Source organism: Pan troglodytes, chromosome 9 (assembly GCF_028858775.2).
Source record: "Pan troglodytes isolate AG18354 chromosome 9, NHGRI_mPanTro3-v2.0_pri, whole genome shotgun sequence".
Classification (NCBI taxonomy): Eukaryota; Metazoa; Chordata; class Mammalia; order Primates; family Hominidae; genus Pan; species Pan troglodytes.
In genome coordinates this window covers 65,099,501-65,118,973 of record NC_072407.2, presented here as the reverse complement: position 1 = coordinate 65,118,973, position 19,473 = coordinate 65,099,501, and the positions used below count along the sequence as shown (strand labels likewise).

The 19,473-nt window shown below is 51.2% G+C and overlaps 3 protein-coding genes across 8 annotated transcripts; 2 read left to right on the top strand and 1 right to left on the bottom strand.

Moving 5' to 3' along the window:
- Positions 1-524: 524 nt before the first annotated feature.
- NXF1 (nuclear RNA export factor 1) lies at positions 525-14,669 on the top strand. Of its 6 annotated transcripts, XM_016919813.3 has the most exons (22): positions 525-666; positions 985-1,530; positions 2,881-3,067; positions 3,287-3,440; positions 4,602-4,685; positions 4,816-4,920; positions 5,043-5,123; positions 5,233-5,302; positions 5,447-5,535; positions 5,664-5,771; positions 6,381-6,490; positions 8,297-8,333; positions 9,471-9,539; positions 9,619-9,674; positions 10,272-10,379; positions 10,494-10,552; positions 10,660-10,775; positions 10,898-10,940; positions 11,830-11,902; positions 12,397-12,579; positions 14,139-14,199; positions 14,326-14,669. In XM_016919813.3, exons 2-22 carry the CDS (start codon positions 1,503-1,505, stop codon positions 14,362-14,364), a joined length of 1,860 nt encoding a protein of 619 aa, XP_016775302.1. In that variant the 5' UTR covers positions 525-666; positions 985-1,502; the 3' UTR covers positions 14,365-14,669.
- Positions 14,670-14,698: 29 nt separating this feature from the next.
- On the top strand, positions 14,699-16,478 carry TMEM223 (transmembrane protein 223). The gene is made up of 2 exons (XM_508502.7): positions 14,699-15,120; positions 15,892-16,478. Exons 1-2 carry the CDS (start codon positions 14,799-14,801, stop codon positions 16,182-16,184), a joined length of 615 nt encoding a protein of 204 aa, XP_508502.3. The 5' UTR covers positions 14,699-14,798; the 3' UTR covers positions 16,185-16,478.
- Positions 16,479-16,559: 81 nt separating this feature from the next.
- Positions 16,560-19,465, bottom strand: TMEM179B (transmembrane protein 179B). Its single transcript, XM_001158217.8, has 5 exons — positions 19,290-19,465; positions 17,597-17,784; positions 17,381-17,515; positions 17,128-17,206; positions 16,560-16,921 (listed from the first exon to the last, which is right to left on the bottom strand). The coding sequence occupies exons 1-5, from the start codon at positions 19,383-19,385 to the stop codon at positions 16,760-16,762; spliced, it is 660 nt and encodes a 219-aa protein (XP_001158217.1). The 5' UTR covers positions 19,386-19,465; the 3' UTR covers positions 16,560-16,759.
- Between the last annotated feature and the right edge of the window lie 8 nt (positions 19,466-19,473).

The following is a 19,473-nucleotide window of genomic DNA, read 5'->3' as shown; positions in this document are numbered from 1 at the left end:
CTAGGCAGCGAGTGGAGAGAGCCCACTGCCCAGTACCAGAACTGAAAGGGTTGGGCTAATGGCTCTGCCAGGTATCACTGCTGACACAGGCTATTTTGGGCTCTGACACACAGCTGCCTCTAGGCAGGGGAGAACCAAGTGTTGCAACACTTCATTAGCGTGGAAACTTCCTTTCACACAGGGGAGCAGGATCCCAGAGGGGGTCCCTGATTGGGGGCAACTTCCAGGACTATCTCAAACAGTGTTTGGACCTGTTTCATCTGTATCCTCCAACTATTTGGCCGTAATTCTTCCTTGAGCTAAGCGAGGCAGAAGCTCTGCCTGCTTCCAGGAGTGGAAGGTGAAGAATTTGTTCCCAACTCCAGTTGAGGCTTTTGATTCCCTCCAAGCACTTCACCAAATCAAAGCCAGTCACAGAGAATGGAGACACCTGCCCAGAATACCCACCGTCCAGGGAGATTAGTGTGCTTTGTTCTTCCTGACCGAGACTCACAACCACATTCTGAGGTCACTCGAGTGCCCCTGTCTCATACATTCCAAAGGAAGTTGAAGCTATAGAGACAACAGTCAGGGGCTGGTGGTGGTGCTTTTGGGGGTCTAGGAGAGCCCAAGGCCCTGATATTTTAAAATGTCCTCCTCGGCATCTCCAGCAAGTTGCCACTGCTGGTGAGCTTCACTGTCTGCCCCGTTGACACGATGGGTTTCTAGTAGGGGACGCCATTGATGGAAGGTCTGTGAAGACAATGCTCGCCAAACCCCTGACAGATGTCGTCTCATTTGACTCAGCAACTCAGGGCGGGGCGGGGTGGGGGAAATTCATAAAACAGAAATTCATTTATTTCACAAATATATGTTGAGTTTTTACTATGTGCCAGGCATAGTACCTGCCGAGTCAAGCCCTCGAGGAAAAAAAGCCATTAATTAGTCAACGTTCGAGCTCACATTCTAATTCTCAACTTCGTGATTTGTTAATCCATCTTATAGGCGAAGAAAGCGAGGTATAGACAAGGAGCCGAGCTGAAACACTGGCTAGATTCCGGTAGGGGTCTGAGCCATCACTCCCACCTGGAGGCGCGGTCTCCATTCCTCTGAAGCCCTTTGTGCGGCCCCCTTCCTCACTGAGTTCTGGGCTGCGGCGGCAGCACTCTGCTCTAGCACTAACTCTGAAGCTGCCAGGGCAGCGTCAGCGGACAGATGAAAAGGTGCGGGGACATGCTGGCTGCCAGCCGGGGTTCCGCAAGCTCAGGCCTTGGGCGGGGCGTGGAGGGCCAGGCCCCGCCCCTCGAACGACGGCCTTAAGTGTGCGCACGCGCAGGGGGCCGCGCTTTCTCCGGGCGGCGGCACCGCCCACAGCCTGGGACGTCAGCGGCGCGCGACGTGCTTTGCTGTATAAATGCGGTGGCGCCCGGCGTAGGGACACTTCGGTCCTGAGCGCTTGGGAGTTAGGTTGTTTGCCGGCGTAGCGGCCAGCGCCTGAGCCCGCCCTTGCTCTTCGCTGTGGCATGGCGGACGAGGGGAAGTCGTACAGCGGTAAGTGCTGGTCTTCGGGTCGGGAACCGGCTATCTGGGGCGCGGGTGGGCGGCGCCGGCCTAGGCCTCAGCCCCCGGGGCGTGAGGCCGCTAGGGGCCCGGCGTCCGGGGGGAGCGGCGCGCGGGGGGCCGGGCACTCGAGGTGGACACCCGAGTTGTTGACTCCTGGATTCCTGCTGGCATCCTGGTGTTGGGGGACCTGCGGCTCGGAGCGGATGGCTCGGGGGTAGGGTGACGGGATTCCTTTGAACTTTGTGGGTGGTTGATGCCTGTCAGTTTGGTTTGGCGGCCTGACTCTTCCTTTAATGTGAGTGAGTGCCCTGCTCGTGGGCTGCCCTGATGCCCTATTTTTTACTGCGTCCAGTCGGTCTTGAACTCTCGGGCCTGGGCTTTGGCTTAATATTCGAGACTTACACATCAACTGGATATTCTAGTCTGAACACTACACTGGGTGTTAGTTCTTTGTAGTAAGTTAGGAGTGCGTGGTGGAGGTTGAAACCGTGAATTTAAAACTCTCGTTTTCCATCCCCTTAATGTGGAATAACAACAGTATTTCTTAAGAGTGTGCGTGGGGAGGGGAAATGAGATCATTCCTATCAAGTGCCTGAAGCATAGTGGCCGGCACTGGAGAAAGTTCTCAGTGAATGTTAGCTGCGCTTTCTATGTTCTTTTTTCCTAGGGTCATTTGTTGAGATTCATTGTTTACAGCGTGCTGGGTATTAGGCAGACCTCTTTTGGGAGTTAGGGACCTTTTTTAAGACGCCAGTCCTACACAGCATGAATCAGAAGGTCATCTTCCTGGAGAGCATTCCAGGGTCCCTGGTTAAGCACCCTAGCCTGGCACTGCCACTAGAGCCTGAGTCTAGAATTTGTCTCCTGAGTTAAAGGACATTTGTGGCCATGGAAACGAAGAGCTCCTCACAAAACTTCAAAGTGGCAGTTTGAGAACAAGGAGAATTTTTAGAGGATCCTTAAACTGGTCATATTTGTAACTGGCGTCTGCACTGTATAGACAAAGTACTGAGTGGCAGATTTCAGGTGGCTTTCAGAGGTCTGATTTGTGTTCAGTTACACTTTTGGGTCTCACATTTCTACATCCTGCTTCTCTCTAATTCCAGTTTCTACTTCATTTTTCAAAAGCCCTACACAGTTTTCCAGTAACTTTTCCCTGATGCTGCCCTCCCACAGAGAGGGTTCTTTCCTGTGGATAGGCAGCGGAGTTTGCATGGAGATGGCCTCTGTCGTTAGTATGTATCTCTTCCAATAGTTCAGAGTACTAGAAGCTATGATTGCCACACCAAACCGGACCAGTTACTTACTTCTAATTTGTGTTCCTGTTTCTAACTCTAGAACACGATGATGAACGCGTTAATTTCCCTCAAAGAAAGAAGAAAGGCCGGGGTCCCTTCCGGTGGAAATATGGTGAAGGAAACCGTAGGTCTGGAAGAGGCGGTTCTGGTATTCGGTCTTCCCGCCTTGAGGAAGATGATGGAGATGTGGCAATGAGTGATGCCCAGGATGGTCCCCGAGTACGATAGTGAGTGACCAGTTGGTCTGGTTTGAATTTAGTGGCTTATGAGATTATATGGCCCTTTTACTGTCCATGTCATTTCCTTTCCCACCTGTTAGAGTGAGAAATGCCAGGACTAGCTTAGTGATTAAACAATCTTAGTTGTAGTCCCACTAACAGTGCAGGAAGGCCTTTGAGAAGACTTTCCTAGCATTTGTGGTCATTTTATTCTCTGCTTACCCACAGCAACCCCTATACCACCCGACCTAACCGTCGGGGTGATACTTGGCATGATCGAGATCGCATTCATGTTACTGTGCGGAGAGACAGAGCTCCTCCAGAGAGAGGAGGGGCTGGCACCAGCCAGGATGGGACCTCAAAGAACTGGTTCAAGATTACAGTGAGTACTTTGAGAAAGTAGATGGTACAGTAGAGATAGGAGGCCACGCTGAGAGTGGAGATGTTTAATTTTATTCCACAAAAATTATTTATTTATTTTTTTTTAAATGCAGTCTTGCTCTGTCACCCAGGCTGGAGTACAGTGGCGTGATCTCGGCTCACTGCAGCCTCCGCCTCCCGGGTTCAAGCTATTCTTCTGCCTCAGTCTCCCGAGTAGCTGGGACTACAGACACCCACCACCACGCCCGGCTAATTTTTGTATTTTTAGTAGAGACGGGGTTTCACTATATTGGCCAGGCTGGTCTCGAACTCCTGACCTCATGATCTGCCCACCTTGGCCCCCCAAAGTGCTGGGATTATAGGCATGAGCCACCGCACCCAGCCCAAAAATTATTCTTGTCATCTGATTACTCCACACTCAAGTATCTATCTTTTCTCCTAGGAATCAGTATCTTCCAACACCTTAGAGCAGGTTCAGAGAAGGGGTGGAAGAGAAATATGAAAATTTTGGTTGGGGGAGGGAATAATTCCTCTGGATGTCTTCATTTGGCTCAGGCTGAGTGTGGGGCTTGGAGTCCCTGGAGTGCCCTGGAGTTCTCTGAGGGGCAGGCAAGGTGTAAATAATATCTTGGAACTTTTAGAATAAATAAAATTGATTTTTTTTTGAGAGATTATAAGTGTAAATGGGCTGGGTACAGTGGCTCATGCCTGTAATCCCAGCACTTTGAGAGGCCGAGGTGGAGGATCACTTGAGGCTGGGAGTTCAAGACCAGTCTGGGAAATACAGCAAGACCCCTTCTCTACAGAAAATTTTAAAATTAGCCGGGCATGGTAGTACATGCCTGTAGTCCTAGCTACTCCAGAAAGCTGAGACAGGAGGATCACTTGAGCCTAGGAAATGAAGGCTGCAGTGAGCTATGATCGCACCACTGCACTCCAGCCTGAGTGACAGAGTGAGGCCCTGTTACTAAGAAAAAATAGTAAGTGTAAGTAGACAGAAAGGAGTTAAAGAATCTATGTGTATCTCAAGTAGAAAACCTAGTACTGGTCCTTTATTTAGATAGTCTTTAAAAGTTTGGTAGAAGGTATAAAAGGCATTGTATTGGGTCTGATATTCAGCCTTACTTATCATTCCCTTCTTTTCTCTTTCTCTCATTTCTAGATTCCTTATGGCAGAAAGTATGACAAGGCATGGCTCCTGAGCATGATTCAGAGCAAGTGCAGTGTGCCCTTCACCCCTATTGAGGTAAGACAAGGCCTGAGTGGCTGGCTGGCCAGGCACCAGGGATGGTGAAGGGGCAAGCTGGACTCCCAGCGTAATGCCCCTCCCCAAGGGCTCTGGACTCCCAGTGTAATGCTCCTGTTTCCTCTTGTAGTTTCACTATGAGAATACACGGGCCCAGTTCTTCGTTGAAGACGCCAGTACTGCCTCTGCATTGAAGGCTGTCAACTATAAGATTTTGGATCGGGAGAACCGAAGGGTGTGTTTAAAGGGCCTGGCTTGGCTGGAGGTGGAGGTTGGTGCTCAGAGCAGGGACTGGGTCTTATTCTTGCGGCTTAGGCTTCCCTAGAGTTTTCTGTGCCCTCTGTGTCTTCCCTCCAGATATCTATCATCATCAACTCTTCTGCTCCACCCCACACTATACTGAATGAACTGAAGCCAGAACAAGTAGAACAGCTAAAGGTGAGGCAGGCTCAAATTAGATGTTTCCAACCCAGTCTTACTACTTCTCACACCCCCACCCCCCACACACAAACCCAGTGACCACTAAACCCTTCTTTTTCCTCTGTAGCTGATCATGAGCAAACGATACGATGGCTCCCAACAAGCCCTTGACCTCAAAGGCCTCCGTTCAGACCCAGGTATGGTTGACAGCAGTAGTTCTCAGATAGGTGGTGATAAGGTGGGATCTGTCAGGGAGGGAAAGTTGGAGGATGTTTTACTGCTAATGCTGGCATGGGCAAACCCTCTCAGTCTTCCCTTTCCTTCCCTTCTGCTTCCTGAAGATTTGGTGGCCCAGAACATTGATGTTGTCCTGAATCGCAGAAGCTGTATGGCAGCTACCCTGAGGATCATTGAAGAGAACATCCCTGAGGTAAGGCCTTTGGCCCAGTATTAGGCATGAGGAAGCAGGGTGTTGTTAGATAGGAAGTGGCTGGGGGGCAGATTCGTCTCTGATCCACTTGCTGGTGGTGCCTCCTCTAAACTCTTCTCTCCTCACAGCTATTGTCCTTGAACTTGAGCAACAACAGGCTATACAGGCTGGATGACATGTCTAGCATTGTTCAGAAGGCACCCAACCTGAAGATCCTAAACCTTTCTGGAAATGAAGTGAGAATTGATAGCTTGGCTATATTTTTGAAGGGGTGGGTAGAGGGTGTAGAGAGTTTGTCCAGTGATGGCAAGAGGCAAGAGAGAGAACTCAGGCCAGATGTGCTGGTTTGCAACTCTAATCCTAACACTTTGGGAGGCCAAGGCAGGAGGATCACTTAAGGCTAGGAGTTTGCACGCCTCTAGTCCAAGCTGCCCCAGGGGGCTGAGGTGGGAGGATTGCTTGAGCTCAGGAGTTCAAGGCTGCAGTGAGTTATGATTGTGCCGTTGCATTCTAGCCTGAGCAACCTGTCTCAAAAAAATTTTTTTAATTTAAAAAATAAATTAGTCGAGCATGATGTCACATGCCTGTAGTCCTAGCTACCCAGGAGTCTGAGGTGGGAGGATCTCTTGAGTCCAGGAGTTTGAGGCTGCAGTGAACTATGATCATGCCACGGCACTGAACTTGGGTGACAGAGTGAGACCCTGTCCCAAAAAAAAAAAAAAAAAAGAAAAAATTTTAAAAGATTAGAAAAGATTTCAGAGCTAAGCGTAGGGACTGGGGGTATGGGGAGCCAGCTGGCTGTCTTCACCAGGGTCTCCTCCCTTTGTTCCTTCCACCCTTTGCAGTTGAAGTCTGAGCGGGAATTGGACAAGATAAAGGGGCTGAAGCTAGAAGAGCTCTGGCTCGATGGAAACTCCCTGTGTGACACCTTCCGAGACCAGTCCACCTACATCAGGTCAGTTGTAGCCTGTGTCTCCCCTCCTGGGGACCTTCACCCCCTGGGAGGCTGAGCTAATGCATCCTGACCAGGGCCCGTCTGCGGAGATGTGCAGCCCTGAGCTGGAACCACCTGTCCTTTGAGAGGATCGCGTGCTCCCCACTTTGGTCTGTCTGTGTCTTACAGCTTTGTCCTGAGATGTTCTCTCTTCTCTTCTGACTTGACTATCTATTTGCTGGGTCTGTGGCCTTTCTCTTTCTTCCTGAACACAACCTTTTCTAGAATCTCCCTACCCTGTTGTTCCAGGAAAGGCATCTCCCCTTTCTACTCTAACCAGAGGGTATCTTGTACATACCCTATAGATGGGGTTGCCTTGTGCCAAGAGCCTGGTGTCCATGGGTTGAGGAAGCCCTCCCTTCCTGGGACTTCCTACTGAGATGGGCCTTCCCTCCTTTGTACTGTGATGGCCCCTCTTGCCCTTGCGCCAAGAGGGACCCTTTTCTCAGGATCCACTTGCCCAGGGCTGTTGCTGTCCATGCTGAGGTTGAGGCCTCCTAGGGGCTGGTGGCATGCAATCTGTCTCTCTTGCCCAGTGCTATGAGCTGGGCTCTCCCTGAAGAAGAAACCTGGGTTCCCCAAGATGTGACCAGAGCTGGGGCCCCGCCAGCAGGCGAGGGAATCCCAAGGCAGGTGCTGGGCGTGGAGGCCACGGAGGCATAGGCTACCAAGGAGACAGAGAACTGACCCCCTCGGGGGCGCTGCTTCTCCCTCACTCACACACTGCACGTCACCCTGTTTGGCCCCGGTGGATGGCTGGTTAGCCAGAGACGGGTAAGATTCCTCAGGGAAGGAACAACCTAAGACAGGCACAGTCGCAGAGGGGCCATCAGGAGAGAACTTGGGGGCAACAGAGGTGGGGCATGGACCCTCACCCCCACAATCCTACAGGGGCCTGAACCCTCACACCTTCTGAGGGAGGTCTCCTGCCCCCATGGCTGCTTTGCTTCCCACGCCCAGTTCAGATCGGGACCCAGGTAGCAGACAGAGACCTGGCCAACAGCAAGTGCCCACTCACCACAGCAAGGATTTGTTTCTCATTTCTACCTTGGACCACAGGGATGGGGCAGCTGAAAGAAAGGGCTGTGTTAGGGTGTCTTTCTCCCTTTTCTCCCTCATTTTTCTAGATGCTTTTTTGCCTTGTAGTTCTTTCTCTTTTTCTTTGCTTTCTCTTTCCTTTTTCTTTCTGTCTCCTATACCTCCCCATCTCTCCCTTGCCCCTGCCCCATCTTGCCTTTTTCTCTTTTTCCTCCTTTTCCTTTCCTTTCTTATTCCTTTGCCTCTCCTCTTCCTGAGCCCCACCTGCTCATCTCCCTGCCCCAACATCCTGTGCCATCCCTGTGGTGTGTTTGGGTCTTGGCCAAAGCCAGACCTGGCAGAACCGATGGATACCTGGTGAGGCAGCGGAGCCCCTGGGCTCCCACCCCATTCCCTCCTCCCGGGGCTGCACAGGTGAGTAGGTGGAAGGTAAGGGGGGCAGGGAGGGGAAAGAGGTCCTGGGCTTAAAGCCTGGGCTTGGAGTACTGCTCCTTGACACTCAGGGTCAGGCAGAGAGAAAAGAGACAGCCTTCAAGGCAGTCCATGTCTGGGTGCCCCGGGTCAGGTGGGGAGTGGGGGCCATTTTTCCCTGAGCACAGGCTGGGAGGGAGTGGAGGGATGAGCAGGATGGGATGGGCTGTCCCTCGGGTTTGGTATATTTGCTCCTAGAGCAGCCCAGGAGGCACGGTGGCTCTGAAGCATGACTCACTTCTGTCCCGTTCTTGACAGCGCCATTCGCGAACGATTTCCCAAGTTACTACGCCTGGTAAGTCCATAATTTTTTCATTCTAACAAGCACAGCATCTCTCACTCACAAGGATTCCTGGATAGGTTTCTTTTTCTTTTTTTTATTTGAGACGGAGTTTCACTCTTGTCGCCCAGGCTGGAGTGCAACAGCATGATTTCAGCTCACCGCAACCTCTGCCTCCCAGGTTCAAGCGATTCTCCTGCCTCAGCCTCCTGAGCCCAAGTAGCTGGGATTACAGGCATGTGCTACCACACCTGGCTAATTTTTGTATTTTTAGTAGAGACAGGGTTTCACCATGTTGGCCAGGCTGGCCTCGAATTGCTGACCTCAGGTGATCCACCCACCTCGGCCTCCCAAAGTGCTGGGATTACAGACGTGAGCCACTCGCACCAGGCCCTTTTTTTTTTTTTTTTTTTGGATGGAGTCTTGCTCTGTTACCCAGAGTGCAGTGGTGCAATCTTGACTCACTGCAACGTCTGCCTCCTGGGTTCAAGTGATTCTCCTGCCTCAGCCTCCTGAGTAGCTGGGATTACAGGCATGTGCCACAATGCCCGGCTAATTTCTTTGGTATTTTTAGTAGAGATGGGGGTTTCATCTTGTTGGCCAGGATGGTCTTGAACTCCTGACCTCAACTAATCCATCCACCTTGGCCTCCCAGTGTGCTGGGATTACAGGTGTGAGCCACTGCGCCCAGCCTGGATCCCTGGATACTTTTCATGATGCTTTTACACTTGACTTCTGACCCTTCTCTCTTAGTTCTTCAGTCTACTTATGCACCCAGCCTTTTTCTCTCTGGTTGAAACTGTCAACTTTCTTTTTTGTTTGTTTTGTTTTTTGAGACAGGGTCTGGCTCTGTCATCCAGGCTGGAGTGCAGTGGCGCAATCGTAGCTTACTGCAACCTTCGCCTGCCAGGCTCAAGTGATCCTCCCACTTCAGCCTCCCAAGTAGCTAGGACTGCAGGCACGCACCACCATGCCCAGCTAATTTTTGTATTTTTTTTGGTAGAGATGGGTTTTGCCACGTTGTCCAGCCAGGCTGGTCTCAAACTCCTGAGCTCGAGCCATCTGCCTGCCTCGGCCTCCCAAAGTTCTGGGATCACAGGTGTGAGCCACTGGGCCCAGTCTACACTGTCAACTTTTACTTCCTTTCCACAGGATGGCCATGAGCTACCCCCACCAATTGCCTTTGATGTTGAAGCCCCCACGACGTTACCGCCCTGCAAGGTAGGAAGCATGGACAGAGTAAGAACTTGTGTGTGGAGAGAATACTGCTTCCATGTTCCTAATACCTGTTTGATTTCAGGGAAGCTATTTTGGAACAGAAAACTTGAAGAGTCTGGTCTTGCACTTCCTGCAACAGTAAGTATCCCAGGGTCCCCCCTCCCCACCCCGAGGTTGAGGGGGAATGGTGGGCAGACCCAGGCACACATCAATCTTTTTGTTTTTTTTTTTTTTTTGGACAGTGTCTCACTGTGTCACCCAGGCTGGAGTGCAATGGTGTGATCTTGGCTCACTGCAACCTCTGCCTCCCAGGGTTCAAGTGATTCTCCTGCCTCAGCCTCCCCAGTAGCTGGGACTACAGGTGTGTGCCACTGCACCTGGCTAATTTTTGTATTTTTCGTACAGATGGGATTTCACTATGTTGGCCAGGCTGGTCTCCAACTCCTGACCTCATGATCCACCTGCCTCTTCCTCCCAAAGTGTTGGGATTAGAGGCGTGAGCCACCGCACCTAGCCATTTTTTTTGTATTTTTAGTAGAGACAGGGTTTCGCCATGTTGCCCAGGCTGGTCTTGAACTCCTGGGCTCAAGCTATTCACCCACCTCAGCCTCCCAAAGTGCTGGGATTACAGGCATGAGCTTCCATGCCCGGCCACAACTCACTCTTGGGAGCTACTGGGTCCTTGTATGGCTGTAGACCACAGAGCCCATACTTTCTCTTTTGTTTTTCCCATAGGTACTATGCAATTTACGACTCTGGAGACCGGCAAGGGCTCCTGGATGCCTACCATGATGGGGCCTGCTGTTCCCTGAGCATTCCTTTCATTCCTCAGAACCCTGCCCGGTTAGTATCACATCCCAGAATCTGCCCGGGACCACTGGGTTTCCCAGCAGATACAGGGCACACCTGCTGGCAGCACTGTTCTGAACACCACGTCCATTCCTTTTATTCCCCCAGAAGCAGCTTAGCCGAGTATTTCAAGGATAGCAGAAATGTGAAGAAGCTTAAAGACCCTAGTAAGTGTGTGATACGAACAAAATATGGGAAAAGGGCATGGGAAGGAATCAGTCATAGAACTCAGGAGTGTGTGGCAGCACCACTGAGCTTTCTCCTCTACCCACAGCCTTGCGGTTCCGGCTGCTGAAGCACACGCGTCTCAACGTTGTTGCCTTCCTCAATGAGTTGCCCAAAACCCAGCACGACGTCAATTCCTTCGTGGTAGACATAAGCGCCCAGACAGTAAGCTCCTGCTTGCGCCTGACAGAAGCCTAGAATTGGGGTGGGGGTGGCATTTAATAGGCAAGGGGGGGCACTCAGGCTCTGAGAAGTGTACATTGTACCTGATGCTGCTTCTCTTTCAGAGCACATTGCTGTGTTTTTCTGTCAATGGAGTCTTCAAGGAAGGTAAGAATCTTTAGAGTCCTGAGTTTGTAGCGTGTTCCCACCCCCAGCTGGAATTTTCCTCAGCACTCTTAGCTTCCCAGCTACTTTCTCTCCCATTTTCTTTTTGAGCTCCTTCTCCCATTCTGCCCCCAAGCCGTCTTGGCTTGGCCTACCTCTCCACCTCTCCTGTCTGGATGTGGGAAAAGCCTGGGGATTAGGAGGACTTTGGAGTCAGGCAGTTCTTAGTTTCCATCCTAGTTTTGGTTGTGCGGGGCTGTGGACAAGTAACATTACCTCTAAGACAGATTCTTTATTTGTAAGATGGGGTTAGTAATAGCCGTCTCATAGTGGTGCTGTAGGAAGTAAACTGAAGTGACTTACAAAGTGCTTGGCCTGGGGCCTGGCATACAGATGCTATCAGTGGATTAGTAGTTATTACTTTTTTTTGAGATGGATGGAGTCACACTCTGTCACCAGTCTGGAGTGCAGTGGCGCAATCTTGGCTCACTGCAACCTCCGTCTCCTGGGTTCAAGTGGTTCTCCTGCTTCAGCCTCCCGAGTAGCTGGGACTACAGGTGCGCACTACCACGCCCAGCTAATTTTTGTATTTTTAGTAGAGAAGGGGTTTCGCCATGTTGGACAGGATGGTCTCGATCTCTTGACCTCGTGATCTGCCCACCTCAGCCTCCCAAAGTGCTGGGATTATATGCATGAGACACTGTGCCCGGCCGTAGTTATTACTATTGTCCTTTCTGACCTGACCCTTCACCCCACCTGTGCTTCCCTTATACACTTAATCATTCCTCTCTGACTTGCTAGGATTCTTTGTATCAAAGAAGACCATGATTCAAGAATCTGTTTGTAAACATAAAGCACTAGTGACCCTAAGGTGTTGTTGTTCTTATTGCAGTGGACGGAAAGTCCCGGGATTCTTTGCGAGCCTTCACCCGGACATTCATTGCTGTTCCTGCTAGCAATTCAGGGTAAGTATTCTGCTTTTCGCATTGGATACCAGTCCTAATCCATGGCCAACAGTGTGGTAATTGGAGGGTAGAGTCAGTCTTTGGGGTGATTTCAGAAAGGCAACAGGAAATCAGAGAAAGCTCACATAGTAGTTAAGAGCCAGTTAATAGCTTGGCTCTGGAATTGTACCGTCTGGGTTTTCATCCTGGCTCCACCACTTCTAGCAAGTAGGCTGCTGCCTCATCTGAAAATTCATATAACAATATTCATTTCCTAAGTTTGTTGTGAGGATGAATTAAAAGAGCTAAAGTCCATGCATTGGGAGAACCCTAGTGTGTTTAGTAGATAATCCTTCCAAACATTGATTCCATGGGAGGGGATAAATGATAAAAGGTAACAATAGCTAAGAGTGGGAGGGAGACCTTGTGGATATTGAAAGAATCAGAGAATAGGAATGATGTTGGGAGGATGATGTTATCTCTGTCTAGCTTTTTAAGTGCTCTTTGTCCTCAAGGCTATGTATTGTAAACGACGAGCTATTTGTGCGGAATGCCAGTTCTGAAGAGATCCAAAGAGCCTTCGCTATGCCTGCACCCACGCCTTCCTCCAGCCCGGTGCCCACCCTCTCTCCAGAGCAGCAGGAAATGTTGCAAGCATTCTCTACCCAGTCTGGCATGAACCTCGAGTGGTCCCAGAAGTGAGTGTGGGGCATGTGTAGGACGGGGATGAACTGAAGCAGGGCTAGTAGTAAATAATGAGGGCTCCTGACAGTTTCTTTTTTTTTTTTTTGGAGACAAGTTCTTGCGCTGTCATCCAGGCTGGAGTATAGTGGTGATCATAACTCACTGTAGCCTCTAATTCCTGGGCACAAGCTGTCCTCCCACCTCAGCCTCCAGAGTAGCTGGGCCTATAGGCATGTGCCACCTTATTTTATTTTATTTTATTTTATTTTTTTTTTTGGAGGTGGAGTCTTGCTGTGTTGCCCAGGCTGGAGTGCAGTGGTGCGATCTTGGCTCATTGTAACCTCTGCCTCCCGGGTTCAAGCAATTCTCCAATCTCAGCCTCCCGAGTAGCTGGGATTACAGGCACACGCCACCATGCCTGGCTAATTTTTGTATTTTTTTTTTTTTTTTTTTAGTAGAGACGGGGTTTCATCATGTTGGCCAGGCTGGTCTCGAACTCCTGACCTTGTGATCTGCCTACCTCGGCCTCCCAAAGTGCTGGGATTACAGGCGTGAGGCACTGCACCCAGCCAAATTTTTATTTGCTTGTTTGTTTTGAGACAGGGTCTCACTCTGATGCCCAGGCTTGGAGTACAGTGGTGTGATCACAGTTCACTGCAGCCTCAACTGCTAGGGCTCAGGTGATTCTCCCACCTCAGCCACCTGAGTAGCTGGGACTACAGGCATAGGCCACAGCACCTGGCTAATTTTTTTGTATTTCTTTGCAGAGATGGGGTTTCACCATGTTGCCCACCTAGGCCTCCCAAAGTGCTGCGGTTATAGGTGTGAGTTACTGTGCCTGGGCTCCTGAAATTTTTAAAGGCAAAACTTTTGGCTGCTTAAAAAAACCTAATAGTTGGCTGGGAGAGGTGGCTCACACCTGTAATCCCAGCACTTTGGGAGGCTGAGGCGGCCAGATCACGAGGTCAAGAGATCAAGACCATCCTGGACAACATGGTGAAATCTCGTCTCTACTAAAAATACAAAAATTAGCGGGGCTTGGCGTTCCACGCCTGTAGTCCCAACTACTCGGGAGGCTGAGGCAGGAGAATTGCTTGAACCTGGAAGGCGGAGGTTGCAGTGAGCCGAGATCACGCCACTGCACTCCAGCCTGGTGACAGAGCAAGACTCGGTCTCAAAAAAAAAAAAAAAGCAAACAGAAAAACACAAACCTGATAGTCTATAAAAAATTTGCCTGTGTATAAATTAACATAAAAAACTTTAAAGGTAAAATGGAAGTTCCTTTTCATATACTGTTCTGCAACTTAGTTTCTTTACTTAACACCATGAACATCTTTCCCTACCACTGTAAAAACTATCTTGGGCTTCTTGACAGCTATTTAATATTCCTTATCTTTGAGAAGCCATTGGTAGAACATCTGGACTTTTACTAATGTCTCATTTGTATAAATAGTGCAAGGATGTATAAGAATGTACATATTTGTTGGCAAACTTGCGTGCTTTTATGGAGTGGACTTTCAGCTGGCATTTACGAGTCAGAGTTCTTACAGAGCTGCCTGTTCTTCCACTCCAGGTGCCTTCAGGACAACAACTGGGACTACACCAGATCTGCCCAGGCCTTCACTCATCTCAAGGTAAGGTCTGGAAATACAGTGGCAAAAAGACTAGGATCTCTGGGCCTCCAGGAGGTCAGGTTAGCTGAGTGGGGTTGCTGAGTGGCGAGGGTAGGCCTACCTCTACTGACCTTCATTTTTCTCCAGGCCAAGGGCGAGATCCCAGAAGTGGCATTCATGAAGTGATCGTAGTCATGCCTCAGAAGCAGTCCCCCCTGTAAATAGTCCTTGGATATTACCGTCTGGTTGTCGTCTGTCATCTCCTCCTGTCTGGCCCGAGGCCGCCCCGTGACTGTGACCGAGGGAGGGAGGGCTGCCTGATCCCTCTCCTCGCCTGCCTTCTGGAAGACTTCAGAAGATTGAGCCTCACTGGTGCCAGGAAGCCAAAGCTTACTTTGTAGAACTGACACTAAACTACCCGAAGGACTTAGGTGCTTTGTGTACTTAACCCCAGGACCTCCTTACTTTTTAATATAAAGAGTGATGTTGTATTTCGTGTTCTGCGTGCTGGATTGGTTGTCTCCTCCCAGCCCTGAGCGAGGGGGGCGGGCCCTCTAGCGGGGGCGCCCAGGGAGGGCGGAAGGCGGCTCTGCGGCAGGAAGCCCCACCCCGGAAGTCGGATGGCCATGGCGGCGCCTTGGAGGCGATGGCCCACGGGGCTGCTAGCCGTGCTGCGGCCCCTGCTCACCTGCCGGCCCCTGCAAGGCGCGACGCTGCAACGGGATGTGCTGCTCTTTGAGCATGATCGGGGCCGCTTCTTCACCATCCTCGGGCTGTTCTGCGCGGGCCAGGGCGTCTTCTGGGCTTCCATGGCTGTGGCAGCCGTGTCCCGGCCCCCGGTTCCGGTGCAGCCTCTGGATGCGGAGGTCCCAAATCGTGGCCCCTTCGACCTGCGCTCCGCGCTCTGGCGCTACGGTCTGGCCGTCTGCTGCGGCGCCATCGGTAAGACGTGGGCTGGCTTCCCACTGTGACAACGTGGGGTGGCGGGACACGACCTTCCCTATACAGGCAGGGAGAGTCAGGGACTCCCTATCCGAGAGTGACGGGCGGGCTTTACCCCACAGAAATGTGAAACACTGGCCGGGCGCGGCGGCTCAAATGCTGGGAGGCCGGAGGCGGGCGGATCACTAGGTCAGGACATCCAGACCATCCTGGCTAACACCGTCAAACCCTGTCTCTACTAAAAATACAAAAAAAATTAGCTGGGCGTGGTGGCAAGCGCCTGTAGTCCCAGCTACTCGGGAGGCTGAGGCAGGAGAATCAATTGAACCTGGGAGGCGGAGGTTGCAGTGAGCCGAGATGACGCCACTGCACTCCAGCCTAAGCGGCCGAGCGAGACTCCCGTCTCAAAAAAAAAAATTGCGAAACAGTGATGTCTCCGAGCGCCGTGCCCTGTCATAGCCTAGGCTGAGGGCTGCCCTTCACTCTGCGACCTGGAGCAAGGTCCTTAAAGCTCTTCATCTTCCCATTAAAATGGAAACGGACATCTATTAAGGTTGTTGGGAGGAATAACAAGATTATTGGGTATAACAGGAGCTCAGTACTGCACTCCAGCCTGGCCGGCAGAGTGAGACTCAGTCTCAAAAAAAAAAAAAAAAGCGCTCAGTAAATACTACTTTCATCCCACAAATTTCTTATTCAGAGGGCACTGGAAAGGTCGGTACTTAGATGCCCAGTGAAAACCCCTCACCCCAATCTCTGCCCTTCCTGCAGGAGCCCTCGTACTCGGTGCTGGTCTTCTCTTCTCTCTCCGGTCTGTGCGCTCAGTGGTGCTTCGAGCTGGAGGGCAGCAGGTGACCCTCACCACTCATGCCCCCTTTGGCTTGGGGGCCCATTTCACAGTTCCTTTGAAGCAGGTATCTTGCATGGCCCACCGGGGTGAAGTCCCTGCCATGCTACCTCTGAAAGTCAAAGGCCGACGCTTCTATTTCCTCTTGGACAAAACTGGACACTTCCCTAACACAAAACTCTTTGACAATACTGTGGGTGCCTACCGGAGCTTGTGAAGAAATGACCTCAAGTCACTCACCTCTCCAAGAGGAGGATAAAAACTGAACCTTGGGGAGCCAGGTGTGTTGGTTCACACCTGTTGTAATCCCAGCACTTTGGGAGGGTGAGGCAGGAGCACTGCTCGAGCCCAGGCTGGGCAACATAGCAAGACCTTGTCTCTATTTACAAAAAAAACCACAAAAAAAACGCCAATCTTAGAATGGAGTAACAACCAGGGTCACACAAGGAGGTCAAGATTCATTAACAACAAATAAAGGAGCAGTCATCCCTAGGGCAGCTGCCTAACAGTACCTCTAAGTTTCAGTCCATGTCTGCTTAGCCTTCACTCCTTCCTCCTATCTACTTGTACTTTAACATCAAAAACTCACTACTAAGATGAAGACAGTAATATAATATTTTGGTACAAAAACAGCTGTAGGAAGAGGTGGAGGGGGGCCTGTCATTATGTTTCCCCCCCTACCCCCTGCCGAAAGGAAAACTAAGACTCCCAACATAAACAGGGCCTTGTGGGGGGGGATTACAGGCACTTGGGCATGGAGTCTTCGGCTGCAGGAAGCACTCTGCTTATTCTTCAGGAATGGGAAAGGCGTGACCCAACGAGAGCATCTGTCTCAGAGCTCCACTCAGGGTCACCCCTCTCCAGAGGCCGGTATGGGGTGGCTTCAGACTTCCACTGCACGACCTGGAGCACCAAGACCACACACCACAATACCAAATTCACCCAAGAAGAGGTCTGTAGGAGACAGGGACAGGATTGTCAGGAGTGGGACCATTTCAAATCCAGTCCTTCCCACCCACACACCACTCTGAACTGCTGAATTTTAAGCTGACAACCCCTTCAGCTCCTCTCACTGGTAAGCCAAGCTCACAATACACTGGTGAGCACCCACACAGCTACAGATACTTATGTCAATCTTTCCTCCTATCCTTGGGTCTCACTTCAGCATTGTGTAGGTTGGAGTAAAACTGCAGAGCAGTTCCAGGGGGTGTCCATGGAATTTTCTGGGCTTCAGAACAGCTGTGAGGTCAAAGAGACAGTTGTGAGAAAGCGTGATAGTTTATATCCGAGGCACACCTGTGCCCAGTGCCCTGTGAGTTGAGAGCAACTGATGGGGATAAAAGGAAATTATAGGACCCCGCTGCAGAGGGAAGGTAGTCAGCCCCAGCCAGGCTTCCCTCCCTCTCCCATTACCTAATTGTAGTGTTCAAGGAGATGATGGAGTTGCAGAGAGACCTGGTGCCAAATCGAAGGATACAGGCAGACACCAAGACCAGGAAGACGGCTATAGCTGAGATGGCCAGTGCAATGCGCAGCCCTATAGCACCTCTGAAAGGGAGAGAACAAGCCTTGTGGTGGAGGCGAGGCTCATCCTACCTCAGCCCCTGGCCCTCAGGGTTAGGCAGTCACCTGTGGGAGTCCTCGATGCAGCTGCTGTAGATCCAGAAGAGCAAAAGCAGGAGGCAGTAGAGGGCCAAGAGGCCAGAGGCCCCAGCTACAAAGTAGCACAGGGATGGTGCTGAGGGACGGGATAAGGCCAGGGAGGAGCCATTCAGGGTGGCCACACCATACAGGGGACATCTACCACTGAAGGAGCCCTGTGGAGAGAAGCTGCTGAGTCCTAGATTTCAGGTTAATGTCTCTAGATATAGTCTCTTGGTAGGGTGTTAGTGATAACCTAGGAATGGTCCTGCATTCCAGGAAGTTATTTGTGCACCGTCAATTCCTATTTCTGGGACAGGGATATTGATGGAGAGGGCCTGCTGGGGAATCACACCGGCAGTGGCCAGAAGGATCAGAAAATAGGCAATGAATATAGAATGCAATGAGCTTCAGAGAAGCCTCACAAGTTATGGTCTCTGTGCAGAAACCTTAGAGTAAACCCAGGCCTTGTATATCCTTCAACAAATAACTATCTGTGAGGTGCTTTTTTTTTTTTTTTTCTGGAGTGCAGTGGCGCTATCTCGGCTCACTGCACGCTCTGCCTCCTGGGTTCATGCCATTCTCCTGCCTCAGCCTCCTGAGTAGCTGGGACTACAGGCACCTGCCACCATGCCTGGCTAATTGTTTGTATTTTTAGTAGAGACAGGGTTTCACCGTGTTGGCCAGGATGGTCTTGATCTCCTGACCTCGTGATCCGCCTGCCACGGCCTCCCAAAGTGCTGGGATTACAGGCGTGAGCCACCAGGCCCGGCCAGTGTTTTTTTTTTTTTTTTTTTTTTTTTTTTTGCGATGGAGATTCGCTCGTCACCCAGGCTGGAGTGCAATGGCACGATCTCGGCTCACTGCAACCTCCGCCTCCCAGGTTCAAGCGATTCTCCTGCCTCAGCCTCCGAAGTAGCTGGGATTACAGGCATGAGCCACCACACCTGGCTAATTTTTGTATTTTTAGTAGAGACAGAGTTTTGCCATGTTGGCCAGGCTGGTCTCGAACTCCTGACCTCAAGTGATCCGCCTGCCTCAGCCTCCCAAAGTGCTGGGATTACAGGCGTGAGTCACCGCGCCCTGCGGATCTCTGAGGTTTTCTCATGGTGTAAAATAGGCACACTAGTGCCTACTTTATAGGCATTAAATGAACCCATGTTTATTAACCAGATTACCTGGCTGGGGTAAACGATGTAAATTATTGGCTTCTACCTTTACGTCAGCGTTTTCTCCATCTCTCATTTTGTCATTTAACACACTGTGCTACAATCATGTGGCAGCTTGATCATCTCCACTACACTATGCTTTATTTCTCGACAAAGCTCAGCACAAATGGCTTCTGATTTAACGGATGGACGCAGGTTCTGCACTGACTTCTGTTTCGGAACCACAGTAAGGCTGTGCAGCAGGAGCCACGAAACCCGACTCCACCTAGTGCTTTAAGACGCTACTGACCCGTCCCTTTGGCGAGGGGACAACTTCGAAGTATGACCTGGCCAGGAGGAGCCACAAAGCGCGATTAGCCTCGCTGCATTTCAGGTACAGGCCGGCGCCAGACGTGCCTCACCAAGTCCACCGGCTCCGAGCAGCAGCAAGCCCGGTCGGAAAGCGAAAGTGGCCTCGCCATGTCCAGACCGGCCAGCTCCCCCGCCTACCTGACCCCGCCCCGCAGCCGCACCTGGGTCCGAGTCATCGCCGCGGCCGCCACGGCCCCGCACAGGAAGGCGGCAGCAAAGAGCGCAAGCTCGACGCGCTGCAGCCAGGACAGCGCCATGGGGCCCTGACCACCAAGAAGCGCCGCCGCAGCAGCACCCCGCCCAAAGCCCACCTTATCCGGCGCGACCCACGAAGGTGGAGACGTC